General features: G+C 44.3%; 1 protein-coding gene across 2 annotated transcripts in view; it reads left to right on the top strand.

Annotated features, from left to right (window-relative positions):
• LOC138673013 (interleukin-5 receptor subunit alpha-like) overlaps positions 1–27,012 on the top strand; it is a 116,812-nt gene that overhangs the window by 14,539 nt on the left and 75,261 nt on the right. For both annotated transcript variants that reach the window (XM_069761544.1, XM_069761546.1), the window contains exon 2: positions 5,729–5,837. In XM_069761544.1, the coding sequence (XP_069617645.1) occupies positions 5,744–5,837 (94 nt within the window). In that variant the 5' untranslated portion in view covers positions 5,729–5,743. The remainder of the gene's footprint in view (positions 1–5,728; positions 5,838–27,012) is intronic.

Raw genomic sequence — 27,012 nt, 5'->3', positions numbered from 1 at the left:
AATGAGAAGGTGTGTCCAAACTTTGGGTCTGTACTATATGTCCCATTACATCTGGCATAGAAGTAACACAGCATTTCAGAAAAAGAACATCATACTAACAGTAAAATATTGTGATGGCAGTGTGATGGTCTTACTGCTTCAGGATCTGGAAGACCTGCTGTGGTAAATGGAACCATGAATTCTGCTGTCTACCAAAAAATCCTTAAGCAGAATGTCCGGCCATCTGTTTGTGACCTCATGATGGATTTTTTATGGGTGTTGGGGACATGTTGCTTTTAGCATTTCAGCTACCAGTAAGGCCATGTTCACACTTTCAATATTTGGTCAATACTTTACATCAGTATTAGTAATCCAAAACCAAGAGTGGAACAATCAGAATAAAATTATAAATAGAAATAAAATTATAATAGAAACATATGCACCACTTCTGCAGTTACTACCTGTCCCTGGTTTTGGCTTACAAATACTGAGGTAAAAAACTCACCAACTACTCAATTTGTGCACATTGCCTATGTAAGCCTTCTGTTTTTCCATTGACAGATGACAGGGTGAGTTTTTGCAAGATCATTTGAAGTTTTTATTGTTACTTTTCTGGGATATGTAACGTTTTTGATCAGTTTTAAGGCTAAGTTCCCACTGATCCAATGCTCTATTTAGAGCACTTACATCAGGATTCACATCTAAGTTGCCAAGAAACAGGGTTCAGACAGAACTTCCACTGGAACTATTCACTATAATGAGGATGATGTGGCAGACAAAGTAACTTTGGACTCCATCTGGTTTCTGTTCTAGTGGTGTGTATCAATTTAGGTATTTATAAATTGATACCACACTTCTGAGCACACCTAAAAAATGGATATACGGTAGCCAGAAAAGAGGCAAGATGGAGTCCAAAATGTCTCTGCCTCAGGCCTCTTTCACACGTCCAGATAATTCCGGTACCGGAGAAATCAGTACCGGAATTATCCGTGTCCGTGTGTCCGTGTGCTCACGTAGCACATCAGTGTGGCACACGTGCAGCAGCCGTGTGCCGCCTGTGTGCCGACTGAGGACCACACGGACCATGCAGGAGACAGTGCTACAGTTCAGCGCTGTCCCCTGCTTTTGGTGCTGAAGCCGGCATTCATTCCTTCTCCCCAGCAGCATTCGCTGGAGAGAAGGAATGAAAAATCAAGGTTTTTTTTTTCCCTTAAAGATAAAGTTTGTGAGTCACAACCCACCTCCCATCCCCTGTTTCATACAGTACTATTGGTACTTTCCCGCCCCCCCGCTTGCCGGGAAATACTCACCCAGCTCCTGCGAGGTATGCTCTCAGCGCCGGCAGCAGGTCCTGTGTGAGCGGTCACATGGTACCGCTCATTACAGTGATGAATATGCGCATATTTATCACTGTAATGAGCGGTACAATGTGACCGCTCACACAGGACCTGCTGCCGGCGCTGAGAGCATACATTGCAGGAGCTGGGTGAGTATTTCCCGGCAAGCAGGGGGGCGGGAAAGTACCAATAGTACTGTATGAAACTAATGCTTGTGCAATCTGAGTGTGGCTGGAAAAAAAAATTGAAGGTTTTGTATGAGGTGTTGCAAACCTTGCAATTATTCTTTGGCACCAGCTGCATTACACAGCCATAACCTGTGCTCAATGTTACAGGATCAACTCCTGAGTCTATTCTATACAGTAAGTGTATGTGGCGCCCCAGGGTCCTGGCCTTCGCAGTGGTATTGCTTTCCTCTCGGGGAGAGTGATGCTACGTTTAGAGGCAAAGAAGGATAACTGCATCCAGGTATCACAAACATGCAACACATTTCACACTCCAGACCACCAGGGGAGCTTCTGCTCCTATTTTTTAGGTCACTCCCCATATATATATATATAACTGGTAGTCTGTAGGGAGAGTTAGAACGTTCCAGACTTGAGTCTGAGGTGGACAGAGGGTCCAAAGGAGCTGTGCATGCCCTCAGAGCGCAGCTCCCAGAAAGAGACATTCAGAAGGCAGACCTGTATTTCAGTGAGCGTGAAGGAAGTCAGAGCAAAGGAGAGGATACCAGAAGGGGACCAGCCCTGCACAGGCTGCCTCCTTCTGATGTGCAGAAGCCTGGTAGCCGGAACACCAAGGGAGTAAGGACCTTTATGCTTTGCTCCAGCAGGACAGTTATTTGCAAGTTACCTGTCCGTCCTACACCCAGGAGGCACAGTGGCAACCCATGGAGGCCGGGGCATGCTAGATTCCCTATAAACAGCCTCGAGCCACCAGTTAAACAGATTTGTCCTATCCCATATGGGGGACAGAGAAAGGCATTACATCTGTGAGGACCTTATGTGAAGCCTTAAGCAGTAAGGAACTACACCACTGCAGCGCAAGGGAAGGCTACTGATTTCCACCTGAACAAGGGAACTCTGGACTTGCCTCCAAACCAGCCGGACTCTGCCTGCCCTGTGATCTGGTGCCTTGGACTGTGGATGCTGAAGTCTTCAGTAAAGGTAAAGAGACTGCAACCTTGTGTCCTCATTCTTCTCTGCGCCTCTCACCATACCACCATCTACACACCGGGAAGCCCTGGGGACATACTTCACCTGTGGGAAGGTATACCATCTAGCTGCCATAACATCACCCCAGCAGACCCCTTAAAGCAGCATTGGTCACCCTGGCCGAATGCCACAGGTGGCGTCACGAACACAAACTTTATCCCTTTAAAGACGTTTCCCTTTTACACGGACATCCCAGGGCCATGGACTGGGTCAGCCACCGTGACATCCCCCTGTGAACCGCAGGACCCGGTACCGAGTACCCCATGGCCCCATGGTGGACATCCATGTACATATCTACTATATAATTATCTATGGGTCACTTCCGTCTTTCTGTTTGTCACGGATATTCATTGGTCGCGGCCGCTGTCTGTCATGGAAATCCAAGTCGCTGATTGGTCACGGCAAAACAGCCATGACCAATCAGCGACGGGCACAGTCCTCCCCGCAGTCAGTGCCCTATCCATACTCCCCTCCAGTCAGCGCTCACACAGGGATAATGGCAGCTATAACCAATAGTGCTATGCCGTGGTGTAACGCAATTGGTTAACGCTGCTATTAACCCTGTGTGACCAATGTTTTACGATTGATGCTGCTTATGCGGCATCAATAGTAAAAGATCTAATGTTCAAAATAATAAAAAAATAAAAAATCGCTATATACTCACCATCCGTCAGCCCCTCGGATCCACAACAGGCCTTTCCAGCTCGCGACGCTCCGGTAACCGGTCCATGCTGTGATCTCGCGAGATGATGATGTAGCAGTCTCGCGAGACTGCTACGTCGTCATCACGCGACACCGCAATTCACTCTTGAGACCGGAGCGCGCCAGGAGTGTCGGTAACCGCTTCGCTTGGATCCGGGGGCTCCGGAAGGTGAGTATATAACTATTTTTCATTTTAATTCTTTTTTTTAACAGGGATATGATGCCCACATTGCTATGTACTACGTGGGCTGGGCAATATACTACATGGGCTGTGCAATATACTACATGGGCTTTGCCATATACTATGTGGGCTGTACAATAAACTATGTGACTGGGCAATATACTACGTGGCAGGGAAACGTGGCTGGGCAATATACTACGTGACTGGGCAATATACTACGTGGCTGGGCAATATACTATGTGGCTGGGCAATATACTACATCACTGGGCAATATACTATGTGGCTGGGCAATATACTACGTGGCTGGGCAATATACTACATCACTGGGCAATATACTATGTGGCTGGGCAATATACTACATGGCTGGGCAATATACTACGTGGCTGTGCTATATACTACGTGGACATGCATATTCTAGAATACCCGATGCGTTAGAATCGGGCCACCATCTAGTCTATCATAAATGTATAGTGGATGTTACCAAGGAGCCAAAGAATTAAAAAGTAGCAATGTGTATCTTCCTATCTCATTATTATATGCCTTCCATATCAGGAACATTTGTGAAAATAAAGTAAACACATTCTGAAAGGTGGTGGCTAGAGTTGAGTGAATTTATTTTGTTTCCTGCTTATTCAGCAAGCTATGGCGCTTACTGAATAAGCTACAGCAGTGGGAACCCTGATACATTTTGCACGCCGGCTGATTAGCTGATTGGTGCCGTAGCTGCATGTGTCGTGGCAGTGTCACAGTCACAGCACATGCATGGAGAGCCTGTTTGTTGGGCTCTCCATGCATGCGCTGTGCCTATGACACAGCCGCGACACATGCAGCTGCAGCACCAATCAGCTGATCGGCCGTCATGCTCCATGTATCTGGGTTCCTGCTGTAGCTTATTCGGTAAGGCCACGTTCACATTAGCGTCGCGTCGCTGTTGAAAAACGCGCGCAAACGCGCGCAAAAACGCGCGCGTTTTGCGACGCGTGCGTCGTTTTTTGCCGAAATCGGACGCAAGAAAAATGCAACTTGTAGCGTTTTCTTGCGTCCGACGCTAGCGTCTAAAACGACGCACGTGTCGGAAAACGCGTGCAAAAAGACGCACGCGTCCCCTATGTTAAACATAGGGGCGCGTCGCCGCTGCGTCGTCGCTGCGTCGCCGACGCAACAGCGACGCGACGCTAATGTGAACGTAGCCTAAGCGCCATAGCTTGCTGAATAAGCAGGAGTCCAAATAAATTCACTCAACTCTAGTGCTGGCCTCATCTCACATGGAGCAAACCTGGTGACAAGTTCTTTTTAAATGGGTTTTCCATTTTCAAAGAGGTACTCTACATATCACTGCTGCAGCCAATCACCAAGTTTGGTAGCTCATGTAATTTATATCAGCAGAATTCTTGATCTCAGTGGTTGTCTGTAGCCATGGTGTCACAGCGGCAGCAGCAGAGAGCCGAGCGGAGGAGATCTGGCACACGACGGGTGGAGGTTCAATACTCTGCAGTGTTTGTTTTTTTCCCATGTAATCAGTCTCTCGGAGTCTACTTTTTTAATATGTCAAAAACCCTTTTCAGATATTTTGCATCCATTTAAATGTAGGCAGCTTATTGCTAGTGTCAGCAACATCATGATTTAAAGACTGAATTGAAATATATGTGTCTATGCGAAATTGAGAGGCATCTAGACCAGTCCAGTCATTAGTATTTGTTTAAAGGGGTTGTCCGGTCTAAAACTACAAGTATGAAATCACTCTACGTGACTGTAGACTTGTGAATCCTCACATCGCATGCACTGCACACTGTGAGGATTTTCATGTGACTGCAAGTATACGACATGCATACTCAAGGCCACATTCTGACTTAACTGTTTCCAGCCTCGCTCAATACACTTGCATTGGGTGAGGCCTCTCCCATTTTGTTGGATTGTGGCTCGGAGTATGTATATATCATACTTGCAGTCTCATGATACTGGAGAATCCTCACAGTGTGCAGTGTACATGATGTGAGGATTCAAAATTCCACAGTCACATGGAGTGACAGAATGACTGCAGACTTGTAGCTTGAAACCAGACAACCCCTTTAATTTATTTAGAGTAAATAGTACTCATAAGTGATCTGTTAGACTCATGAGAGCTGCAATATAAAATTTCAATGACAATTCTTTAAGTGTTGATTTTATGACTAGTTTTGGCACATACAGCATTGAATTTCAACTTCATTTTTAATTTCATCAACAATCTAATAGACAAAAATTCTGTGCATAAATTAATGAAATTCCTTCATGCGTACATTTTAAAGAATATTAAAATGTTCATGTATTTATAGGGATTACATTCAAATATGGCTAATCATGAAAGTGAATACATTTGGATAATACTTCTGGCATTCATGATGACTTGTCACCATGTTAATGTAACAGATGGCAGCATAAACTGTAAGTATATGAAATAAATGTTTTTCTAGTTTTAAAATGTTATATATACAGTTGTGCTCAAATGTTTACATATCCCAGCAGAATTTTTGCTTTTTGGCCTTTTTTCAGAGAACTATTTCTCCACTCATGGTTAGTGGTTGGTTGAAGCCATTTATTGTCAAACTAATCGGAGTATGTGAACTTTTGATCAGGCTCATATGTATGTTTTGGGTTGTCATTATCTTTTAAAAAGAGAAAACACAGTAGTTTGACAATAAATGGCTTCACCCAACCACTAACCATGAGTGGAGAAAACGTTTTGGTGTTATCATTCATATTCTCTGAAAAAAGGCCAAGAAAGCAAAAATTCTGCTGTGGTATGTAAACTTTTGAGCACAACTGTATATAGCAATGTTTTCAATGTTCTGGTATAAAGCTGTAAATGCTCCATTGACAAACTTTAACTAGTCCTTATAGTAATACTTTATTGAAATGTATGGTATACTTCTCTTCAGTTAGGTCATTTGTCAACATGATGACCCCCTGGGAATTAAAAACTTTCTGTGCCTTTCATTATCCCAGTCAATTTAAGTACCTCTGTGATGAACTGTAACACACACTTTATCCACTAAGAGGATAAAAACTCACATAACAATTGATATATTTTTCACACTTATATACCGGCATTAATTCCACAGTGCTTTACATACATTATCATCGCTGTCCTCATTGGAGTTCACAATCAGTATGTTTTTGGAGTGTAAGTGAAACCAGAGTACCAGGAGGGAATCCATACAAACATGGGGAGACATACAAACTCCTTGCAGATTTTGTCATTGGTGGTATTTGAACCCAGGAGCCCAGTGCTAACCACTGAGCCATCCACACTGAAGATTGTAAAGCCCTTGTCACACAATTACAATGCGAGAGATCACAGTTCAGCCTCCTGTCTAGCATGGTGGCTCAGTGTTTACTAGGCATGAGTAAGACCCATTGTGGTCGAAACGCGTAGCCGTTCTCTGCGCAATCACTTATTCTGTCTGCCATCTGTAAGGATCATCCTGTTTTTATTACGTTGGATCAATAAAGAAAATTTTTTTTACCATTTATCTGGAGCTGGAGTATATACATGGTTGGATCTGCTGCTGCTTGGAGTCCCGGGTCAGGACTTACTTTCGTGCTCCACATCTGATGGTCTGGTTGGTGAGCTGGCTGCGGCTTTTGTTAGCCGTTTTTCTTTTTTTGGCTCAGTGTTTAGCATGTTTGCTTTGTAGCATTGGACTTCTGAGCTCAAATCCCACTAAAGACAACAACTGATAAAAAGGTCTCCCATGTTTGCACTGGTTTCCTCCAGGTATTCCAGTTTCTTCCCATACTTACAAGACATACTGACAGTGCATCTAGACAGTGAGACCAATGGGGACAGTGATGATGATGTCTGTAAGATGCTGTGGAAACTAATGGTGCTGCATAAGTGAGTAAAATATATAATAAATATATACTGATAGTATATTAAGGAATGGTAGGTGTCGCTGTGTGTTCTCGCAAGGTTGTGCATGGAGATTTATGAAGTCCATAGGTGTGCATGGCCGTTACGGATTTCCGGTCTGAGTTTTCCATGTGGCTGGAAGCCACAGGTTTGTCTGTTAAAAGCCCTGCAGTAAAGGGGTATGGGTGTGTCAGGTGTCAGGTGGAACGTCAGTGTCAGTCTGATGTGTAGAGCAGAGGCCTGCAGTGCGCTGGCTGTGTGTGTGAAGCAGCACAGGCCAGAGGAGGCAGCAGCTATAGCAGCAGAATAGCCTGGCACCCGCAGCATACACAGTGATGCCAGTCATCCATGGTAACTGGTCTCAGATGTGGACAGTCCTGTGCCCCGAGGCGAACCGGAGGTGGATGTCCTGTGCCCGAAAGAGGACTGGCATGTGTAACAATTGCAAACAGGTGGATATGGTGCCCAGCTACTATCCAGAGGATATCCTGGGCTGTGTACGGCTGTGTGAGTAAGGAGTCTGTGATACAGCAGTGCAGGACATCCACGGGAAATAGTCAGAGGAGGACTGGCATGTGTCTGCAACATGTGAAACTGTGTTTGTAGACTGTAATATAGCGTGCGGAAGCCCCACAGATACTGGACAAGGAGAGGTCCGGTGTGTTTAGGGGCTGCAATCTAAAAGCCATATGATGTGTAGAGCTATGAAATGGGCACTGAGACGAGATGCAACTGTGTGTATTGAACTTTGATGACATATATTATAAAATGCTATGCACCTTTATGTGTGAAGTAACACTTTGATGAGACTTTTGTGTTTGAACTTTGTGGGTCACTGCCTCTTAACTTCGTACGGTGCTATCGCAGCATTACAGAATACAGAGAGATTTTTCTGATAAGATATATTACAAATATACTACAGCTTTGTACAGAAGCTGTGCATATACAGTAGGTTATAAACCCTTTCTAGCATTGGATGTACTATTCGGTCCATGTGACCTGGGACTTACTTCCCATGGACGGAATAGTACATCTATGTGATCGCGGCCAATCAGGGCAGGGTGTCAGCTGATTCTCACAGCTGATACCCGACACTAAGTGCCAGGAGCATTCACGGACTGCTCCCGGCACTTTAACCCACGGAACACTGCGATCAAACATGATTTCAGCATCCCGGAGCTCGCACTGGGGCTGACAGCCCCTCTGCCCTTGGATCAGAGACCCCGCGGCAAGCCATGGGATCCTGATCGCTGCCATGGAGACCGATGTCATCATGACAGCATCAGGTCTCCAGAGGTGAGAGACTTCCTGTCATGCAGATTGCATGTCAGGAAGTCTCTCAGAGTCAGTTCACTGAAGCTGCAGCAATGACAGCCTCTGTGCCAGACAGATCTGCATGCTATAGAAGCGATCAGCCTGAAAAAATGAGTGTCCCAGAGTGGGAAAAAGTGTAAAAATAAGAATGAATTTAAAAAAAAAAAAAAATCATTGTAAAAATATTTAAGAAAATAATACAAAATAATGATAAAAAATAAATATTTATTCTACCAATAAATATTTGAGTGAAAAAAAATCAAAACAAAAGTACACATACTTGGTATCTCTGCGTCCGTAACGACCCACCCTATAAAACTGTTCCAATAGTTAACCTCTTTAGTAAACACCGTAAAAAAGAAAACAAGGCAAAAAAACAATGCTTTATCATCATACCGCCGAACAAAAAGTGGAATAAGGCTGGTTTCACACTTGCGTTTTGATCTGCAGCGTTTGTACCGCATAAAAACACATGCGTTTTTTTCCCTGTGTTTAACATTAAAAACGCATGCATTTTTTATATGCGTTTGGACGCGTTTAATGACGCATGCGTTTTTTGCTGCATGCGCTCATTTGCAGAAATGCAACATGTAGTAATTTTCAGAGGCATTTTTTTGACACATAAAAACGCATGCATTCGTTTGCATTTGTTTTGCGTCAAAAAATGCATTGGAGTCTATGGAAACACATGCATTTTTACGTACATGCGTTTGCATGCGTTTTTGAACGCATGCGTTTCAATTAAGATAAGCATGTCTAGGCACTGATAAGCCACCTCCTAGCATCAAGGTGATAAAAGGGAGGTTGGGGGAAGATTCAGGACACTTCTCATCAGACTCTCAAGAAGACAAGACACTGTCAGGCCGCATTTTGGAGGACAAGACCCAGATCAAGGTGAGTATTTCCTAACCAATGCCTTTATTTTCAAATTTTTGGCTTTACATGTCCTAATTTCTTCCATTTCTTTTTTTCTACATGCATCAGAATGTCTTCTTCGGAGTCTTCATCTGGTGAGGAGTTTGAGCCACATCAGTCAGAAGTGGAGCATGTCAGTGAGGTGAGTATTTTCCTCTTCAGCTTGGTAAGTATTCACTGTCACATCGACACATGGGACAATTTTATTTTTCCTTTTTTTATAGAGCACTTCCACTGAGGCACAGACCGGGCAGGAGCAGCGGAGTCAACCTCCGGTGGGAAGATGGCAGCGGGTATGTATACAAGGCTGACTGTCCTCATTGTAATATTCTTGAATCTTCCTTTCTTTACCCTTGTATTTCTTTAAATTTTTCTTCTGGAATCCTTTTGTATGTTGACTTTCATATTCATGCCATTTCTCATCATCTGTTATCTTTCTTTTCCTTATGTGATTGAGCAAACTTTAATGATTTTCTTTAAATTTTAGGTTTCACGACGGGACGATGACCTTATCGACAATGACCTCCTAATAACCCTGGTCCAGGAGCGAGTTCCGTTGTGGGACAGCCGGGATCCACTGCATTCAATGAACAGCACGCTCCGCCGTTTATGGAATGAGGTGGCCCAAGCGTTGTGGGATGGCTGGGACAATGCCCCTCCACGGGTCCGTAATGCATTTGGTAAGTATTGCACTGCAGTGTGAAGCAGCAGAGACCTTGGCCGTGCTCTCTTGACTGTGTGTGATGAAAGAAACTCTTCGGAGTTTCTTTCATCACACACAGTTGTCTTTGCATGGCAAAAAGTCAATTTCCTGACCATAATTTTATTTTTAACAGTGGACAAAGTAAAAACACGTTGGCGTTCCATGAAGGACCGCTTCAACAAGGACCTGCGCGAAGAGAGACGTGCTGCCAGTGGTTCAGGAGCAAGGATCAGACTGTACAAATATCATCACGTGCTGTCATTTTTAAGACCGGTCCTTCTCCAGAGAACGTAAGTTTTTCTCACATGCTTTCGGTTGTATTGCATTGACATAATATGTATTTTCAAATTCCACAGGATTTAGCGTCTGGTTATTTTTTGGTATTAATTTTCTGTTTCCTTTTTTCACAGCACACACAGCATGACTGTCGGCCCAGGTTCTGGAGCGGTCCTTCAGCCGGAAGCCACGGACCCGTCCCAGCCATCCAGCAGCGCAGCAGCAGGTGGGCCTTCCACACTAACTGGATACCAGGGAGCTGGCCCATCAGGTCTTCCCCTTTCGCAGTCCTCTTCCACTGCACCCTTTTTTTCTGGCTCATCCCAGCTGCATCAGAGGGCTTCGGACAGGTCACTCATGCCCGAGTTTTTGCACTTGAGCTCGGTTTTACACGAAGCAATCAAGGCTTTAGGTGACCGAATGGATGTTTCTCATAACCTCTTGAATTGCCGTATCCAGGAGGTCACCAAAAGCCTTGATCAAGTGAAAGCCGACCTCCAGAGGCCAGCTCATCATTTTTTCAACCAAATTGAGAAGGGTATGTCGGAACACCTTAGCCCTGATCTCCAGCTCAGTGTGATGCAGGCCTGCAATGCTGCTTTTGTGCAGGCTATGCAGCAGAGTCGGAATTTACAGCAGACAGTGGCGGCATATCCAACAGTGCCGTCACTGTCACGATTAACCTCCATGCCGACCTCTGCTGCATACCACTGCACAGCCACCTCAATTCCTTCCACAGGTGGACTCCACTACAGCGCCAACACCATGACGAGTGCAGTTGGACATCCCACCGCCACCACCGTGACAACCGCTGCTCCGGCTTGGACCTCCTCCACTGACACCACGATGCAGCAGGACCCTGGCGTGGCTTTTTCGACCGGCCCCCCCGATGCAGCAGGACCCTGGCGTAGCTTTTCGGACTGGCCCCCCCGATGCAGCAGGACCCAGGCATGGCTTTTCGGACTGGCCCCATCCCGATGCAGCATGACCCAGGCATGGCTTTCTGGCCAGGACCCATCCCGATGCAGCAGGACCCAGGCATGGCTTATCGGACCGGCCCCACCCCAATGCAGCAGGACCCAGGCATGGCTTTTCAGACTGGACCCACCCCAATGCAGCAGGACCCAGGCATGGCTTTTCAGACCGGCCCCACCCCGATGCAGCAGGACCCAGGCATGGCTTATCGGACCGGACCCACCCCGATGCAGCAGGACCCAGGCATGGCTTTCGGACCGGCCCCACCCCGATGCAGCAGGACCCAGGCATGGCTTATCAGACCGGCCCCACCACGATGCAGCAGGACCCTGTCAGGGCTGTATGTTCCCACCACGACGCAGCAGGACTCTGGCATGGCCGAGCGCTCGACAAGCGCAATGGACTGTGAGACAGTGCAGCCGGACCCTGACTTGTCTCCCGCCACCACGCTACAGCATATGAGCCCACCAAGACGTCCCCCTACCAGGCAAACCCAAACAAAAACTCAGAAAAAAAACAAACAAAAAACTCTTAGTATTCCTCCCCCATCACCTACCGATGTGTCTGTATTGTCAGTTTTGTCTCACCCTTCCAGTGTGTCTCAAGCCTCTCATGTGTCAAGCCCCATCCCCGAACTTCCAGACCCTTCTAGTTTCATTGCCCCTTCTCCTGCCACCTCTGCGTCGTCCACGGTTAGCTAGGCCTCAGTTCTTCACACCCCCAGTTTACATCACTCTACCCCAAGCCATCGCGGTACATCCCGTCGCGGTACAAAAAAATAAGTTTGAGACTTTGTTAACTAAATAAAAAAAGTTTAATTTGCCACAATTATATTTGGTTTATTGTGTTTATCGCCGCCGGCAACACACACCGTGCGCCAAAAAAAACTTCGCCACACACGTATTCTTTGGGCCACAACATATATCCAGTAGTTAAAAATACAAGACTGCAGCTATATGTGTGTTTTATGAGCTGGCCCCAAAAATATAACATGTATTTCCATACACTCTTTTTGTATATGCCTAGTGTGACAGTACGAAGAGAACATGGTGGAAATCCTGTTCAGTCCTCTACTGAACAGGTCAGGTGTCCAAAAACTCATAAGTTAGGACACCTAACCTGTTGAGTAGATAACTGCCTTGTATAACCTCCATTTTCTCTTCTTTATACATAATCTATTACACACCAATTGAGGTGACAATGGTTGTCACATGCTACATATCTATGCTCACCTGCCCAGGTGTAAGAAATAGTGAATTCATGAGCCTGTATATGTTTATCATGAATTAATTATTTCTGACACTTGACTAGATGAGTATAGATAGCGTGACAGTGTTTGTCTCTCCATTTTGTGTCCAATGGATATATGAGTATCTATAGTCTTTACGCAATGACGTCAACAAGCTTACCAATAAAGCAACATGGTTGCCATTATTAGAAGTATGTGGCCAGTGTTTTATATCAGTATTTGTAAACCAAAATAGGGAGTGGAACAATTAGAGGTCAATTATGATATTAACATAATAACTAGCACCTCTGTCTGTATCACCCACTCCTGGTTTTGGATTACAAAAAATTATATTAAATACATATCTACTGCCCGTTTTTGGGCAACCTTGGTTTGGAGAGGAAAAAGATAGGAGACACGGTCAACACAACCAACACTAAATTTTATTAATTTGAAATATTATTTTCATTGTAGAAACTTACTGGTACAGATAAAGATACAACTGGACATTTACACCCGTCCAATATCTGAATCAAAATAGGCCGCAAATTGGTCCCGCATGAGACCAACGGCTGCAGTTGACCGCAGCGGGTGATGCTGGAAATCAGGCAGTGGGTGTGCAACTGGTTCATCCAGTTCAATGTGGGGTCGCTCCTTAGTAATTATGTAATTGTGGAGAACCACACAGGCTTTGACCATCTCGTCGACTGTTTCCACTTTTAGATCTATGGCTGTTGCAAGAATGCGCCATTTAGCAACCAGAATGCCAAAGGTACACTCTACTGTTCTTCGGACCCTGGTCAGTCTGTAGTTGAAGATCCTTCTAGTGTGGTCCAAGTCCCGACTGGAATAGGGCTTCAGTAGATTTTCACACATCTGGAAGGCCTCATCCCCAACCATAACAAATGGCAGCGGTGGGCCTTGAGTGTTGGGGAGAGGCTGTGGAGGGGGAAAATTAAAATTGTTGCCATACACACGCCGGCCCATATCCGAGCTCTTGAAAGTCTGGGAATCATTGCCACGGCCAAAAGCTCCAATGTCCTTGGCGATGAAGCGACAGTCCGCATCAGCTATTGCGATGAGCATTACAGAAAAATATTTTTTGTAGTTGAAAAACTCCGATCTGGTTCTGGCAGGTTTGATAATGCAGATGTGCTTTCCATCCACCACTCCTAAACAGTTGGGGAAATCACACACATTCAAGAATTTCTCAGCAATTTCACGCCACATGTCCGCGGTGGGTACTGGTATAAACTCATCACGGAGTACATTCCATAAAGCCCGACAGGTGTCCACAACTATTCCGGACAGGGTGGATATTCCAATCCGGTATTGGAAGTGGAGGGAAGATAAACTCTCCCCTGTGGCAACAAATCTAGAAGAAAAACACAAACAAAAAACAACATTACAATCTACTCTTTTTATGGTGTGGTTAAAAAAAAAAGGAAAATACACAAAAAATGCATGTCAGAATAAACAAAATTTGAACTGTCATTGGTTTAAATTTAGAACGTACCTTAATGTCACCAGCAGACGTTCCTCGGGTGGAATCGCTCTACGGAGCTTGGTGTCCTGTTGCCGTATGGCTCCTTGGACACGAGACAGCAAATCCCGGAAGATTCTTGCGACATTCTTGTGTATTCCTGGAATTTCTCTGGGTTGGCATTCAGCTCGGCATAGAGCGTGTGATAGGCTCCACGGCTCTCACGCACTTCTATTATGGGGTGCCTCCAAAAACGCCTATGTTGTCTCCTTCTCCATCTTTCGCGGTTTCGGTCTTGCTCCCAAGCAAAAGCACAGGCCAGAAAAATCTTGAAGCTGAAATCCAGGTTGAAATAAAAGCTCTCCATGCGAAGATCCATCATGACACAGGAAACAGTAGCAAGCTGTTAAAATTTAAGTAGCCCTAGGGTCTATATACAGAGAGCCCATCATATACGCCCTCTCTATTCCCATTGGTGGTGTCTGGTTATCTTTTTTTGGCTCTTGTGAAATTTTTGGACATGTGCACAAAAAAATGCAAACGCATGAAAAAACGCATGTAAACGCGTACAAATGCGTTAACACATGTGTCTAAAAAAACGCTGCGTTTGCACGTGTTTACATGCTTTTTTCATGCGTTTGCAGATGCGTTTAAAATGCTGCAGATCAAAAACGCAAGTGTGAAACCAGCCTAACACACGATCAAAAAGACAGATATAAACAAACATGGTACCACTGAAAGCATCATCTTGTCCCGCAAAAAGCAAGCTGCCATACAGCTCCATCACCAGAAAAAAAAAGTTATAGCTGTCAGAAAAAAGCAATGCAAAAATAATTATTTATTTTTGCATAATTAATAATAATTAATTAATTAATAATAATTAATTATTATTGCATAAAAGCGACAAAAAATAAAAAATGCTATAAATGAGGTATCGCTGTCATCGTAGTAACCCGAAGAATAAAACTGCTTTATCAATTTTACCACAAGCGGAACAGTATAAACGCCCTCCTCCCAAAACAAAATTAATGAATTGCTGGTTTTTGCTCTTTCTGCCGCACAAAAATCGGAATAAAAAGCAATGAAAAAAGTCACGTGCCTGAAAATGATACCAATAAAAACGTTAACTCATCCTACAAAAAACAAGACCTCACATGATTCTGAGGGCAAAAATATGGAAAAATTATAGCTCTCAAAATGAGGTGATGCAAAAACTATTTTTTGCAATAGCAAGCATCTTTTAGTGTGTGACAGCTGGCAAACATAAAAACCTGCTATAAAAACCCACTATAAATAGTAAATCAAACCCCCCTTTATCACCGCCTTAGTTAGGGAAAAATAATTTAAAAAAAATGTATTTATTTACATTTTCCCATTAGGTTTAGGGTATGGGTTGGGCCTAAAGTTAGGATTAAGACTATGGTTGGGATTAGGGTTAGGGGTGTGTTAAGGTTAGAGTTAGAGTTAGAATTGGGGGGATTCCATTGATTAGGCCCATCACGGGCTCTCCAAATGCAACATGGCGTCTGATCTCAATTCCAGCCAATTCTGTTTTGAAAAAGTCAAATGGCGCTCCTTTCCTTCCGAGCTCTGCCATGCGCCCAAACAGTGGCTTACCCCCACATATGGGGTACCAGCATTTTCAAGACAAATTGCACAACAACTTTGGGATCCAGGTTCTCCTGTTACCCTTGGGAAAATAAAAAAAATGGGGACTAAAAGATCCTGCTTGTGGAAAAAATATGATTTTTTTTATTTTCTCAGCCGGGCGGTAAAAACATAAGTGAAGCACCTGGTTGTTCAAAGTTCTCACCACACCTCTAGATACAGTGGGGCAAAAAAGTATTTAGTCAGTCAGCAATAGTGCAAGTTCCACCACTTAAAAAGATGAGAGGCGTCTGTAATTTACATCATAGGTAGACCTCAACTATGGGAGACAAACTGAGAAAAAAAAAATCCAGAAAATCACATTGTCTGTTTTTTTAACATTTTCTTTGCATATTATGGTGGAAAATAAGTATTTGGTCAGAAACAAAATTTCATCTCAATACTTTGTAATATATCCTTTGTTGGCAATGACATAGGTCAAACGTTTTCTGTAAGTCTTCACAAGGTTGCCACACACTGTTGTTGGTATGTTGGCCCATTCCTCCATGCAGATCTCCTCTAGAGCAGTGATGTTTTTGGCTTTTCGCTTGGCAACACGGACTTTCAACTCCCTCCAAAGGTTTTCTATAGGGTTGAGATCTGGAGACTGGCTAGGCCACTCCAGGACCTTGAAATGCTTCTTACGAAGCCACTCATTCGTTGCCCTGGCGGTGTGCTTTGGATCATTGTCATGTTGAAAGACCCAGCCACGTTTCATCTTCAATGCCCTTGGTGATGGAAGGAGGTTTGCACTCAAAATCTCACGATACATGGCCCCATTCATTCTTTCATGTACCCGGATCAGTCATCCTGGCCCCTTTGCAGAGAAACAGCCCCAAAGCATGATGTTTCCACCACCATGCTTTACAGTAGGTACGGTGTTTGATGGATGCAACTCAGTATTCTTTTTCCTCCAAACACGACAAGTTGTGTTTCTACCAAACAGTTCCAGTTTGGTTTCATCAGACCATAGGACATTCTCCCAAAACTCCTCTGGATCATCCAAATGCTCTCTAGCAAACTTCAGACGGGCCCGGACATGTACTGGCTTAAGCAGTGGGACACGTCTGGCACTGCAGGATCTGAGTCCATGGTGGCGTAGTGTGTTACTTATGGTAGGCCTTGTTACATTGGTCCCAGCTCTCTGCAGTTCATTCACTAGGTCCCCCCGCGTGGTTCTGGGATTTTTGCTCACCGTTCTTGTGATCATTCTGACCCCACGGGGTGGGATTTTGCGTGGAGCCCCAGATCGAGGGAGATTATCAGTGGTCTTGTATGTCTTCCATTTTCTAATTATTGCTCCCACTGTTGATTTCTTCACTCCAAGCTGGTTGGCTATTGCAGATTCAGTCTTCCCAGCCTGGTGCAGGGCTACAATTTTGTTTCTGGTGTCCTTTGACAGCTCTTTGGTCTTCACCATAGTGGAATTTGGAGTCAGACTGTTTGAGGGTGTGCACAGGTGTCTTTTTATACTGATAACAAGTTTAAACAGGTGCCATTACTACAGGTAATGAGTGGAGGAAAGAGGAGACTCTTAAAGAAGAAGTTTCAGGTCTGTGAGAGGCAGAAATCTTGATTGTTTGTTTCTGACCAAATACTTATTTTCCACCATTATATGCAAAAAAAAATGATAAAAAAACAGACAATGTGATTTTCTGGATTTTTTTTTCTCAGTTTGTCTCCCATAGTTGAGGTCTACCTATGATGTAAATTACAGACGCCTCTCATCTTTTTAAGTGGTGGAACTTGCACTATTGCTGACTGACTAAATACTTTTTTGCCCCAGTGTAAGTTCCTTGAGGGGTGTAGTTTCCAAAATGGGGGGGTTTCCACTGTTTAGGCACATCAGGGGCTCTCCAAATGCGACATGACGCCCACAGACCATTCCATCAAAGTTTGCCTTCCGAGCCCCGACATGTGCCCATACAATAGATTTCACCCACATATGGGGTATCAACGTACTCAGGACAAATTGCTCAGGTCCAATATCTTCTGTTACCCTAGGGAAAATAAAAATATTTGGATCCTGCTTGTGGAAAAAATATGATTTTTTTTATTTTCATGGCCGTGCGCTACAAACTTTAGTGAAACAACTGGGGGTTCAAAGTTTAAGGGTGTAGTTCACAAAATGGGGTCACTTAAGGGGGTTTCAACTTTTTAGGCACATCAGGGGCTCCCCAAACACAACATGGCATCCGATCTCAATTCCAGCCAGTTTTGCATTGAAAAAGTCAAACTGCGCTCCTGCCCTTCTGAGCTCTGCCATGCGCCCAAACAGTGATTTACCCCACATATGAGGTATCAGCGTACTCAGGACAAATTTCACAATAACTTTTGGGGTCCTGTTACCTTGGGAAAATTAAAATTGGAGGTGAAAAGATCATTTTTGTGAAAAAAATATGATTTTTTAATTTTACGGCTCTACGTTGTAAACTTCTGTGAAGCCCTTGGGGGTTCAAAGTTCTCACCACACATCTAGATAAGTTTCTTGGTGGGTCGAGTTTCCAAAATGGTGACACTTGAGGGGGTTTCCACTGTTTAGGCACATCAGAGGCTCTCCAAACGCGACATGGTGTCCGATCTCATTTCCAGCCAATTTTGCGTTGAAAAAGTCAAACGCCGCTCCTTCTCTTCCACCCAAACTGTGGTTCCCCACCACGTGTGGGGTATCAGCGTACTCAGGACAAATTGAATAATACATTTTGGGGTCCAATTTCTCCTGTTACCCTTAGGAAAATAAAAATATTTGGATCTGAATAAATTTTTTTGTGAAAAAAAGTTAAATGTTCATTTTTTTTGCACATTTCAAAAATTCCTGTGAAGCACCTGAAGGGTTAATAAACTTATTGAATGTGGTTTTGTGCTCCTTGAGGGTGCAGTTTTTAGAATGGTGTCACTTTTGGTTATTTTCTGTCATATTGACCCCTAAAAGTGACTTCAAATGTGATGTGGTCCCTAAACAAATTTTATAAAAATGAGAAATCGGCGGTCAAATTTTAACACTTATAACTCCCTAACAAAAAAAAAATTTGGTTCCAAAATTGGGCTGTTTTAAAGTAGACATGTGGGAAATGTTTCTTATTAACTATTTTATGTGACATAACTGTGTGATTTAAGGGCATGAAAATTCAAATTTGGAAAATTGCGAAATCTGTTGAATTTTGGAAAAAACGAATCTGGCGACTGATGCCGCCGGATCCGTTTTTTCTCATACAATTAGCGACGGATTGTGACGGATGGCTTCAAGTTTCATCCATTGTTCGCCGGATGCATCGAAAATTGTTTGTCCGGCGACCGGAGACGATGGACAAAGTAACGTTTTTTGCGTGCATCAAAAAATCAGACAGTGACGGATCCATCACCATCCATCACTTGCTCGAATGGAAGCCTATGGGCGCTGAATCCGTCAAATGACAGCATCCGACGATGGATTCAGATTTTTTTAACTGAGCATGCACCGATTTATTTAGGATCTAATTAGCCAGATCCGCTAGCTGGATCTGTCGAAAAAAGAAATCCGTTGCATTGGTTTTTTACAATCTGCGACGGATACGTCAATCCATTGACCCAACGGATTGTGACTGACAGCAAAAAACTGATGTGTGAAAGGAGCCTTACCCAGAATAAAGAAAATTTAATAAATAGATTATGCTAACCTGATGGAGCTGTGATCACATAACAATGTATGGGTATGAAAAACATGAACTGCTGCAGATCCACAGGTTATCCGAATGATGCAATGGATTTGGGAAGGAAAATGTAAATATTTCCATGCTGCTCATGAGTAGATTGAAGATCCAAGGACGTTAGTTTGTATAAATGCACTTTTTAATCTACGCCTTTCAAAGTACACACACTTCTCCTTCAGGATATAACCTGGCCAATTCCTGAAGAAGCAGTGAGTGTACTTTGAAATGACTTGATTAAAAACCACATTTATACTAACTCTTGGCTTTGGATCTTCAATCTACTCATCAGCAGAGAAATATCCCTATATCAGTGTAAGCTTCTCTGCTCCCTTCCCCCATAAAGACTATTTACTCCCTTGCTGTATGAGAACAACATTGCAAAGACTGATCGATAATAAAGGAAAGGTTAGTTATTTTTTAATTCTAGTAATTCACTGGCTATGTCTTCTCAGAATGTAGACATTCTCCTTTTTCTTCTGCATCCATGCCAGACTGATATGATGATTTCTCCTGAAGAATGAAAAGGCAACTCCTGTGCAGATATTTCCACCCTATGTAACACCAGAAATAAATTCCGAACACAGATGCATCATGACCTTATAAAGCACTCATAGAAATAGCCTGTGCCCCTATAATCCTCTTTAACCCCCTGTACCTATATTCATCTCATAGTCTTGGGCCAGCCTATGCCTCTATATGCACCTTAAAATCTAATTCTAACCTGTGCCCCTTATACACAAATGCTGCCAGCATGCGCCCCAGTAAAACTCTCATATCCCTGTCATACTCCCATGGACTAATGCCAACTTGTGCTCTTACAAACCCCTTATTGCTCTGTGAGTTGAAGTAAAGAAATCCGGCACTCTCAATTTATATGCAAAAAAGGTTTTTTGCATATAAATTGAGAGTGCCGGATTTCTTTACTTTATATTGGGATTGGTACCCTATTCGTGCACCTCATCATTTACGGAGTGCCGTGCTATTACCTTGCTCTGTGAGTTGAGTCCAATGTATACGACTACCATGCATAGAAGGTATGTCAGGATGCCTTAATTCCCTAAAACTCCCACTCATATAAGGCAACGGTATTGATAAATGGTCTTTATTTTAAATGTCCTTACATCATTTTCACCGAGACTTGCTTCAAAAATTAGAACTGAAAACTTAGTATTCTTTATGCGCTGCTCCACCTTCCAATATTATTCTTCATTCCCAAAGAATCAGGAGACCTTGAATGGAGACATTGCAAGGGTGAATGTTGCATTAAAAAGGGTGGGATTGGGAGTAGTAAAGTAAGATACCTTTTACCATGTTTGAAAAAACTAAAAGTGCAGAATACAACATTTTTGCTTTTGGTTTCTGCAACCCTTCATGAGTTCTACAGGATGTGAGTCACATTGTGCTGCCGTTGAGAAATTCAAGTCTTCTGGACACTGCAAACAACAAGTCTGATGACATTTCTGTTCAGACAATATTGCTTAATTGTTTATAAATGAATTCTAAACTTACAGTAGATACAGAAAAAAGTTAAATAAATCTGTGGATCTTAGGAAGGAGTAATAAAATTTAGAAAATTATGAGTCACTCATTACTAGAGACAGGCAGACACCTGGATGCTGGGGTCCAGCAGGTTTGGCTGAACAATAACAAAAAGTTTGGTTTCGGGTACAAGAAAAACACCGGCACCCGAACCCAAACCCGGGTCCCATTCACTTGAATAAGGGGCCGCAACATCCAGTGTTTGCCACGCTGTCATGCGCAGCAAACACCGACTCTGATCAGCTGTGAAATCTTCCCCGCCGGTCAGAGAGCCTCAGTTCCCATGCTGTCAAAAGTCAGCATGAACGCTCAGCTGTGATTGGAGGTATATGGTGTCAGCTGATGGAACTACAGCTCCCATCATCCGACATAATAACAGCGAGAGCAGAAGCGGCTGAAGCTGCATTCCCAGCCAGGCTGAACTGCGGTAACATCTCACGGTGCTAGCGGGGATCTCACGAGGGTCACTGCAGTTCAGCCCGGCTGGGAACACAACCTCAGTGGCCGGAGGTAACCTCAATGATTTCACAATCAGTCTCTGAGGCTGTGCTCGCAGCAGCTCAGTCACCAGTGGTTCTCAGTCTGGACGGTCGCATCTTGACACTGTTCAGGCTGAAAACTGTTTATCCCCAGACATGGATGATGGTGTGAGATAGAATGACAGACAGGTATGGTATACAGTTGTTTTTTTATTTTAGTTTTATTACAGGAGAATGAGGGCTTCAGTAGAATAGGTGCTAGGTGAGTAACTGTGCTTGTTATTTGTGTTTTGTTTCATTTCTAATAAAATACTTCATTCTGGCTGTGTATTTACCATACAACTATAGGAGCAGTAATGGAGAGGTGCCTTATAGATGCCTCTCCATTACTAAGCTATGGGCTTGATGTCACTTAACAATGCAAAGGTGACATCAACCCCACAAATATTAACCCCACTTGCCGCTGCTACAGGGCAAGTAGGAAGAGCCAGGCAAAGCGCAAGAATTGGCACATATATTCTATTTTTAGGCTGAGGGGGCCAATATCCATGGCCCGTAACTAGCCTGAGAATACCAGCTCCCAGCTGTCTGCTTTAGGAAGGCTAGTTGTCAAAACTGGGGGGACCCCATGTGTTTTTTTTAAATTATTTAAATAATTAAAAAATGCAGCATGGGGACCCCTCTATTCTTGATAACCAGCCTTGCTGAAGCTGACAGCTGTGGGTTGCAGCTTCCAACTGTGAGTTCTGCCTGGCTGGCTATAAAAAACATAGGGGAACCCATGACATTTGTTTTTTTAATTATTTATTTACAGCACAGGAGCTGGCTAATGAATACACCCTTAAGCCACTCCTGCTCTCGCTATTATTAGCGGCAACAGGTGTCGGATGAAAGGAGCTGTAGTCCCATTAGCCGACACCATTGACGGGGGTAAACTTTATACTTCCGATCATAGCTGAGCATTCACACTGTCTTTAGACCACATGGCACCCGCTGCTCTCTGCCCGGTGGGGATGATTTCACTGCCGGTCAGAAGCAGTGTTTGCTGCACTGTCACTGCTTAGCATGACATATTTCTAATAATACCAATAATATTGCTATATAGGAAGTTAATTATTATAATATCAACATAATAATATTGCAATATTACAGATAAATACCAACAAACCATAGCCAAATATTACCAGCATATACAGTTAGGTACATATATATTTGGACAGAGACAACACTTTTCTAATTTTGGTAATAGATAGTGTTGAGCATTCCGATACCGCAAGTATCGGGTATCGGCCGATACTTGCGATATCGGAATTCCGATACCGAGTTCCGATACTTTTGTGGTATCGGGAATCGGTATCGGATCCATATTAATGTGTAAAATAAAGAATTAAAATAAAAAATATTGATATACTTACCTCTCCGGAGGCTCCTGGACATCACCGCTGGTAACCGGCAGCCTTCTTTGCTTAAAATGAGCGCGTTTAGAGCCTTCCATGACATCACGGCTTCTGATTGGTCGCGTGCTGCTCATGTGACCGCCACGCGACCAAACACAAGCCGCGACGTCATTCGCAGGCCCTAAACTCCTCATTCGTTGGAATGGGCTATGTTTTTACTGTGGTGATTCCACTCATGCTATCTCCGATTGTCCTAAGCGCACTAAGCGGTTCGCTAGGTCTGCCACCATTGGTACGGTACAGTCTAAATTTCTATTGTCCGTTACTCTGATTTGCTCTTTGTCATCCTATTCTGTTATGGCATTTGTGGATTCAGGCGCTGCCCTGAATTTGATGGACTTGGAGTATGCTAGGCGCTGTGGTTCTTTCTTGGAGCCCTTGCAGTATCCTATTCCATTGAGAGGAATTGATGCTACGCCTTTGGCCAAGAATAAGCCTCAGTACTGGACCCAATTGACCATGTGCATGGCTCCTGCACATCAGGAGGATATCCGCTTTCTGGTGTTGCATAATCTGCATGATGTGGTCGTTATGGGGTTGCCATGGCTACAAGTTCATAATCCAGTATTGGACTGGAAATCTATGTCTGTGTCCAGCTGGGGTTGCCAGGGGGTACAAAAATGTCAGGCTGATAGACCTGACCATTGCCCAGCGGAGAAACTGTTTGTCCCTGATAGATGGACTAGTAGAGTTATCTCTGAGATTCATTGTTCAGTGTTGGCTAGGCATCTTGGAATCTTTGGTACCAGAGATTTGGTGGCTAGATCCTTTTGGTGGCCGTCTTTGTCACAGGATGTGCGTTCTTTTGTGCAGTCCTGTGGGACTTGTGCTCGGGCTAAGCCCTGCTGTTCTCGTGCCAGTGGGTTGCTTTTGCCCTTGCCGGTCCCGAAGAGGCCCTGGACGCATATTTCTATGGATTTTATTTCAGATCTCCCCATCTCTCAAAAGATGTCGGTCATTTGTGTGATTTGTGATCGCTTTTCTAAGATGGTCCATTTGGTACCTTTGTCTAAATTGCCTTCCTCCTCTGATTTGGTGCCATTATTTTTCCAGCATGTGGTTCGTTTACATGGTATCCTGGAGAACATCGTTTCTGACAGAGGTTCCCAGTTTGTATCGAGGTTTTGGTGATCCTTTTGTGCTAGGATGGGCAATGATTTGTCGTTTTCCTCGGCTTTCCATCCTCAGACAAATGGCCAAACTGAACGAACTAATCAGACTTTGGAAACATATCTGAGATGCTTTGTTTCTGCTGATCAGGATGATTGGGTGTCCTTTTTGCCATTGGCTGAGTTCGCCCTTAATAATCGGGCCAGCTCGGCTACTTTGGTTTTGCCGTTTTTCTGCAATTCTGGTTTCCATCCTCGTTTCTCTTCAGGGCAGGTTGAGTCTTCGGACTGTCCTGGTGTAGATACTGTGGTGGATAGGTTGCAGCAGATTTGGACTCATGTGGTGGACAATTTGACATTGTCCCAGGAGAAGGCTCAACGTTTCGCTAACCGCCGGCGCTGTGTGGGTCCCCGACTTCGTGTTGGGGATTTGGTTTGGTTGTCATCTCGTTATGTTCCTATGAAGGTTTCCTCTCCTAAGTTTAAGCCTCGTTTCATTGGTCCGTATAAGATTTCTGAGATTATCAATCCTGTGTCATTTCGTTTGGCCCTTCCTGTTTCTTTTGCCATCCATAATGTGTTCCATAGGTCGTAGGTCATAGGCGGAGATACGTGGCGCCTGTGGTTCCATCCGTTGATCCTCCTGCCCCGGTGTTGGTTGAGGGGGAGTTGGAGTATGTGGTGGAGAAGATTTTGGATTCTCGTATTTCGAGACGGAAACTCCAGTACCTGGTCAAGTGGAAGGGTTATGGTCAGGAAGATAATTCCTGGGTTTTTGCCTCTGATGTTCATGCTGCCGATCTGGTTCGTGCCTTTCATTTGGCTCATCCTGGTCGGCCTGGGGGGCTCTGGTGAGGGTTTGGTGACCCCTCCTCAAGGGGGGGGGTTACTGTTGTGAATTCTGTTGTCGGGCTCCCTCCTGTGGTCATGAATGGTACTTTGGCTGGTTCTATCCATGGACTTCCTCCGGTGGGTGTTTCTGAGTTTCCTTCCACAGGTGACGAGGTTAATTCGTTAGCTGGCTGCTCTATTTAACTCCACTTAGATCTTTGCTCCATGCCACCTGTCAATGTTCCAGTATTGGTCTAGTTCACTCCTGGATCATTCTTGTGACCTGTCTTCTCAGCAGAAGCTAAGTTCCTGCTTGTTTTCCTTTGGTTTGCTATTTTTCTGTCCAGCTTGTTTTTTTTTTATTGTTGTCTTGCTTGCTGGAAGCTCTGGGACGCAGAGGGAGCGTCTCCGCACCGTGACTCGGTGCGGAGGGTCTTTTTGCGCCCTCTGCGTGGTCTTTTTGTAGGTTTTTGTGCTGACCGCAAAGCAACCTTTCCTATCCTCAGTCTGTTCAGTAAGTCGGGCCTCGCTTTGCTAAATCTATTTCATCTCTGTGTTTGTGTTTTCATCTTTACTCACAGTCATTATATGTGGGGGGCTGCCTATTCCTTTGGGGAATTTCTCTGAGGCAAGGTAGGCTTTATTTTTCTATCTTCAGGGCTAGCTAGTTCCTTAGGCTGTGCCGAGTTGCATAGGGAGCATTAGGAGCAATCCACGGCTATTTCTAGTGTGTGTGATAGGATTAGGGATTGCGGTCAGCAGAGTTCGCACGTCCCAGAGCTCGTCCTTTATTATAAGTAACTATCAGGTCATTTTGTGTGCTCTTAACCACCAGGTCCATTGTTGTCCTGACCACCAGGTCATAACACGCAACCCCTAATCCTATCACAACAACTAGAAATAGCCGTGGAGCGTTCCTGACTCTCCCTAGATGCCTCTTCACAGCCTAAGAGCTAGCTAGCCCTAGAGATAGAAAATAAAGCCTACCTTGCCTCAGAGAAATTCCCCAAAGGAAAAGGCAGCCCCCCACATATATTGACTGTGAGTAAAGATGAAAGTCAAAAACGCAGAAATGAAACAGGTTTCAGCAAAGGGAGGCCAGACTTACAGACAAAGGATAGGAAAGGTATCTTTGCGGTCAGCACAAAAAACTACAAAAGATCACGCAGAGTGTGCAAAAAGACCTCCGCACCGACTAACGGTGCGGAGATGCCACTCTGCATCCCAGAGCTTCCAGCTAGTAAGGCAAAATCATGATATCCAGCTGGACAAGACAACAATGAACAAATAATAACTGGCAGGAACTTAGCTTCTGCTGGAGTAGACAGGTCACCAGAAAGATCCAAGAGCGAACTGAACAAATGCAGGAACATTGTCAGCTGGCATGGAGTAATGATCTGAGTGGAGTTAAATAGATCTGCCAACCAAAGGATAAATCACGTCACCTGTGGAAGGAACCTCAGAAGCAGCAGCTCCACTCACAGCCACCAGAGGGAGTCCATGGACAGAACTCGCCAAAGTACCATTCACGACCACAGGAGGGAGTTCGACAACAGAATTCACAACAGAACCCCCCCTTGAGGAGGGGTCACCGAACCCTCACCAGAGCCCCCAGGCCGATCAGGATGAGCCAAATGAAAGGCACGATCTAGATCGGCAGCATGAACATCAGAGGCAAAAACCCAGGAATTATCTTCCTGACCATAACCCTTTCACTTGACCAGGTACTGGAGTTTCCGTCTCGAAACACGAGAATCCAAAATCTTCTCCACTACATACTCCAACTCCCCCTCGACCAACACCGGGGCAGGAGGATCAACGGAGGGAACCATAGGTGCCACGTATCTCCGCAACAACGACCTATGGAATACATTATGGATGGCAAAAGGAGCTGGAAGGTCCAAACGAAATAACACAGGATTAAGAACTTCAGAAATCTTATACGGACCAATGAAACGAGGCTTAGACTTAGGAGAGGAAACCTTCATAGGAACATGACGAGATGACAACCAAACCAAATCCCCATCACGAAGTCGGGGACCAACACAGAGCCGGCGGTTAG

The sequence above is a fragment of the Ranitomeya imitator genome, chromosome 3 (genome assembly GCF_032444005.1).
Source record: "Ranitomeya imitator isolate aRanImi1 chromosome 3, aRanImi1.pri, whole genome shotgun sequence".
NCBI classification, from domain to species: domain Eukaryota; kingdom Metazoa; phylum Chordata; class Amphibia; order Anura; family Dendrobatidae; genus Ranitomeya; species Ranitomeya imitator.
This window is presented reverse-complemented; position numbering and strand designations above follow the sequence as displayed.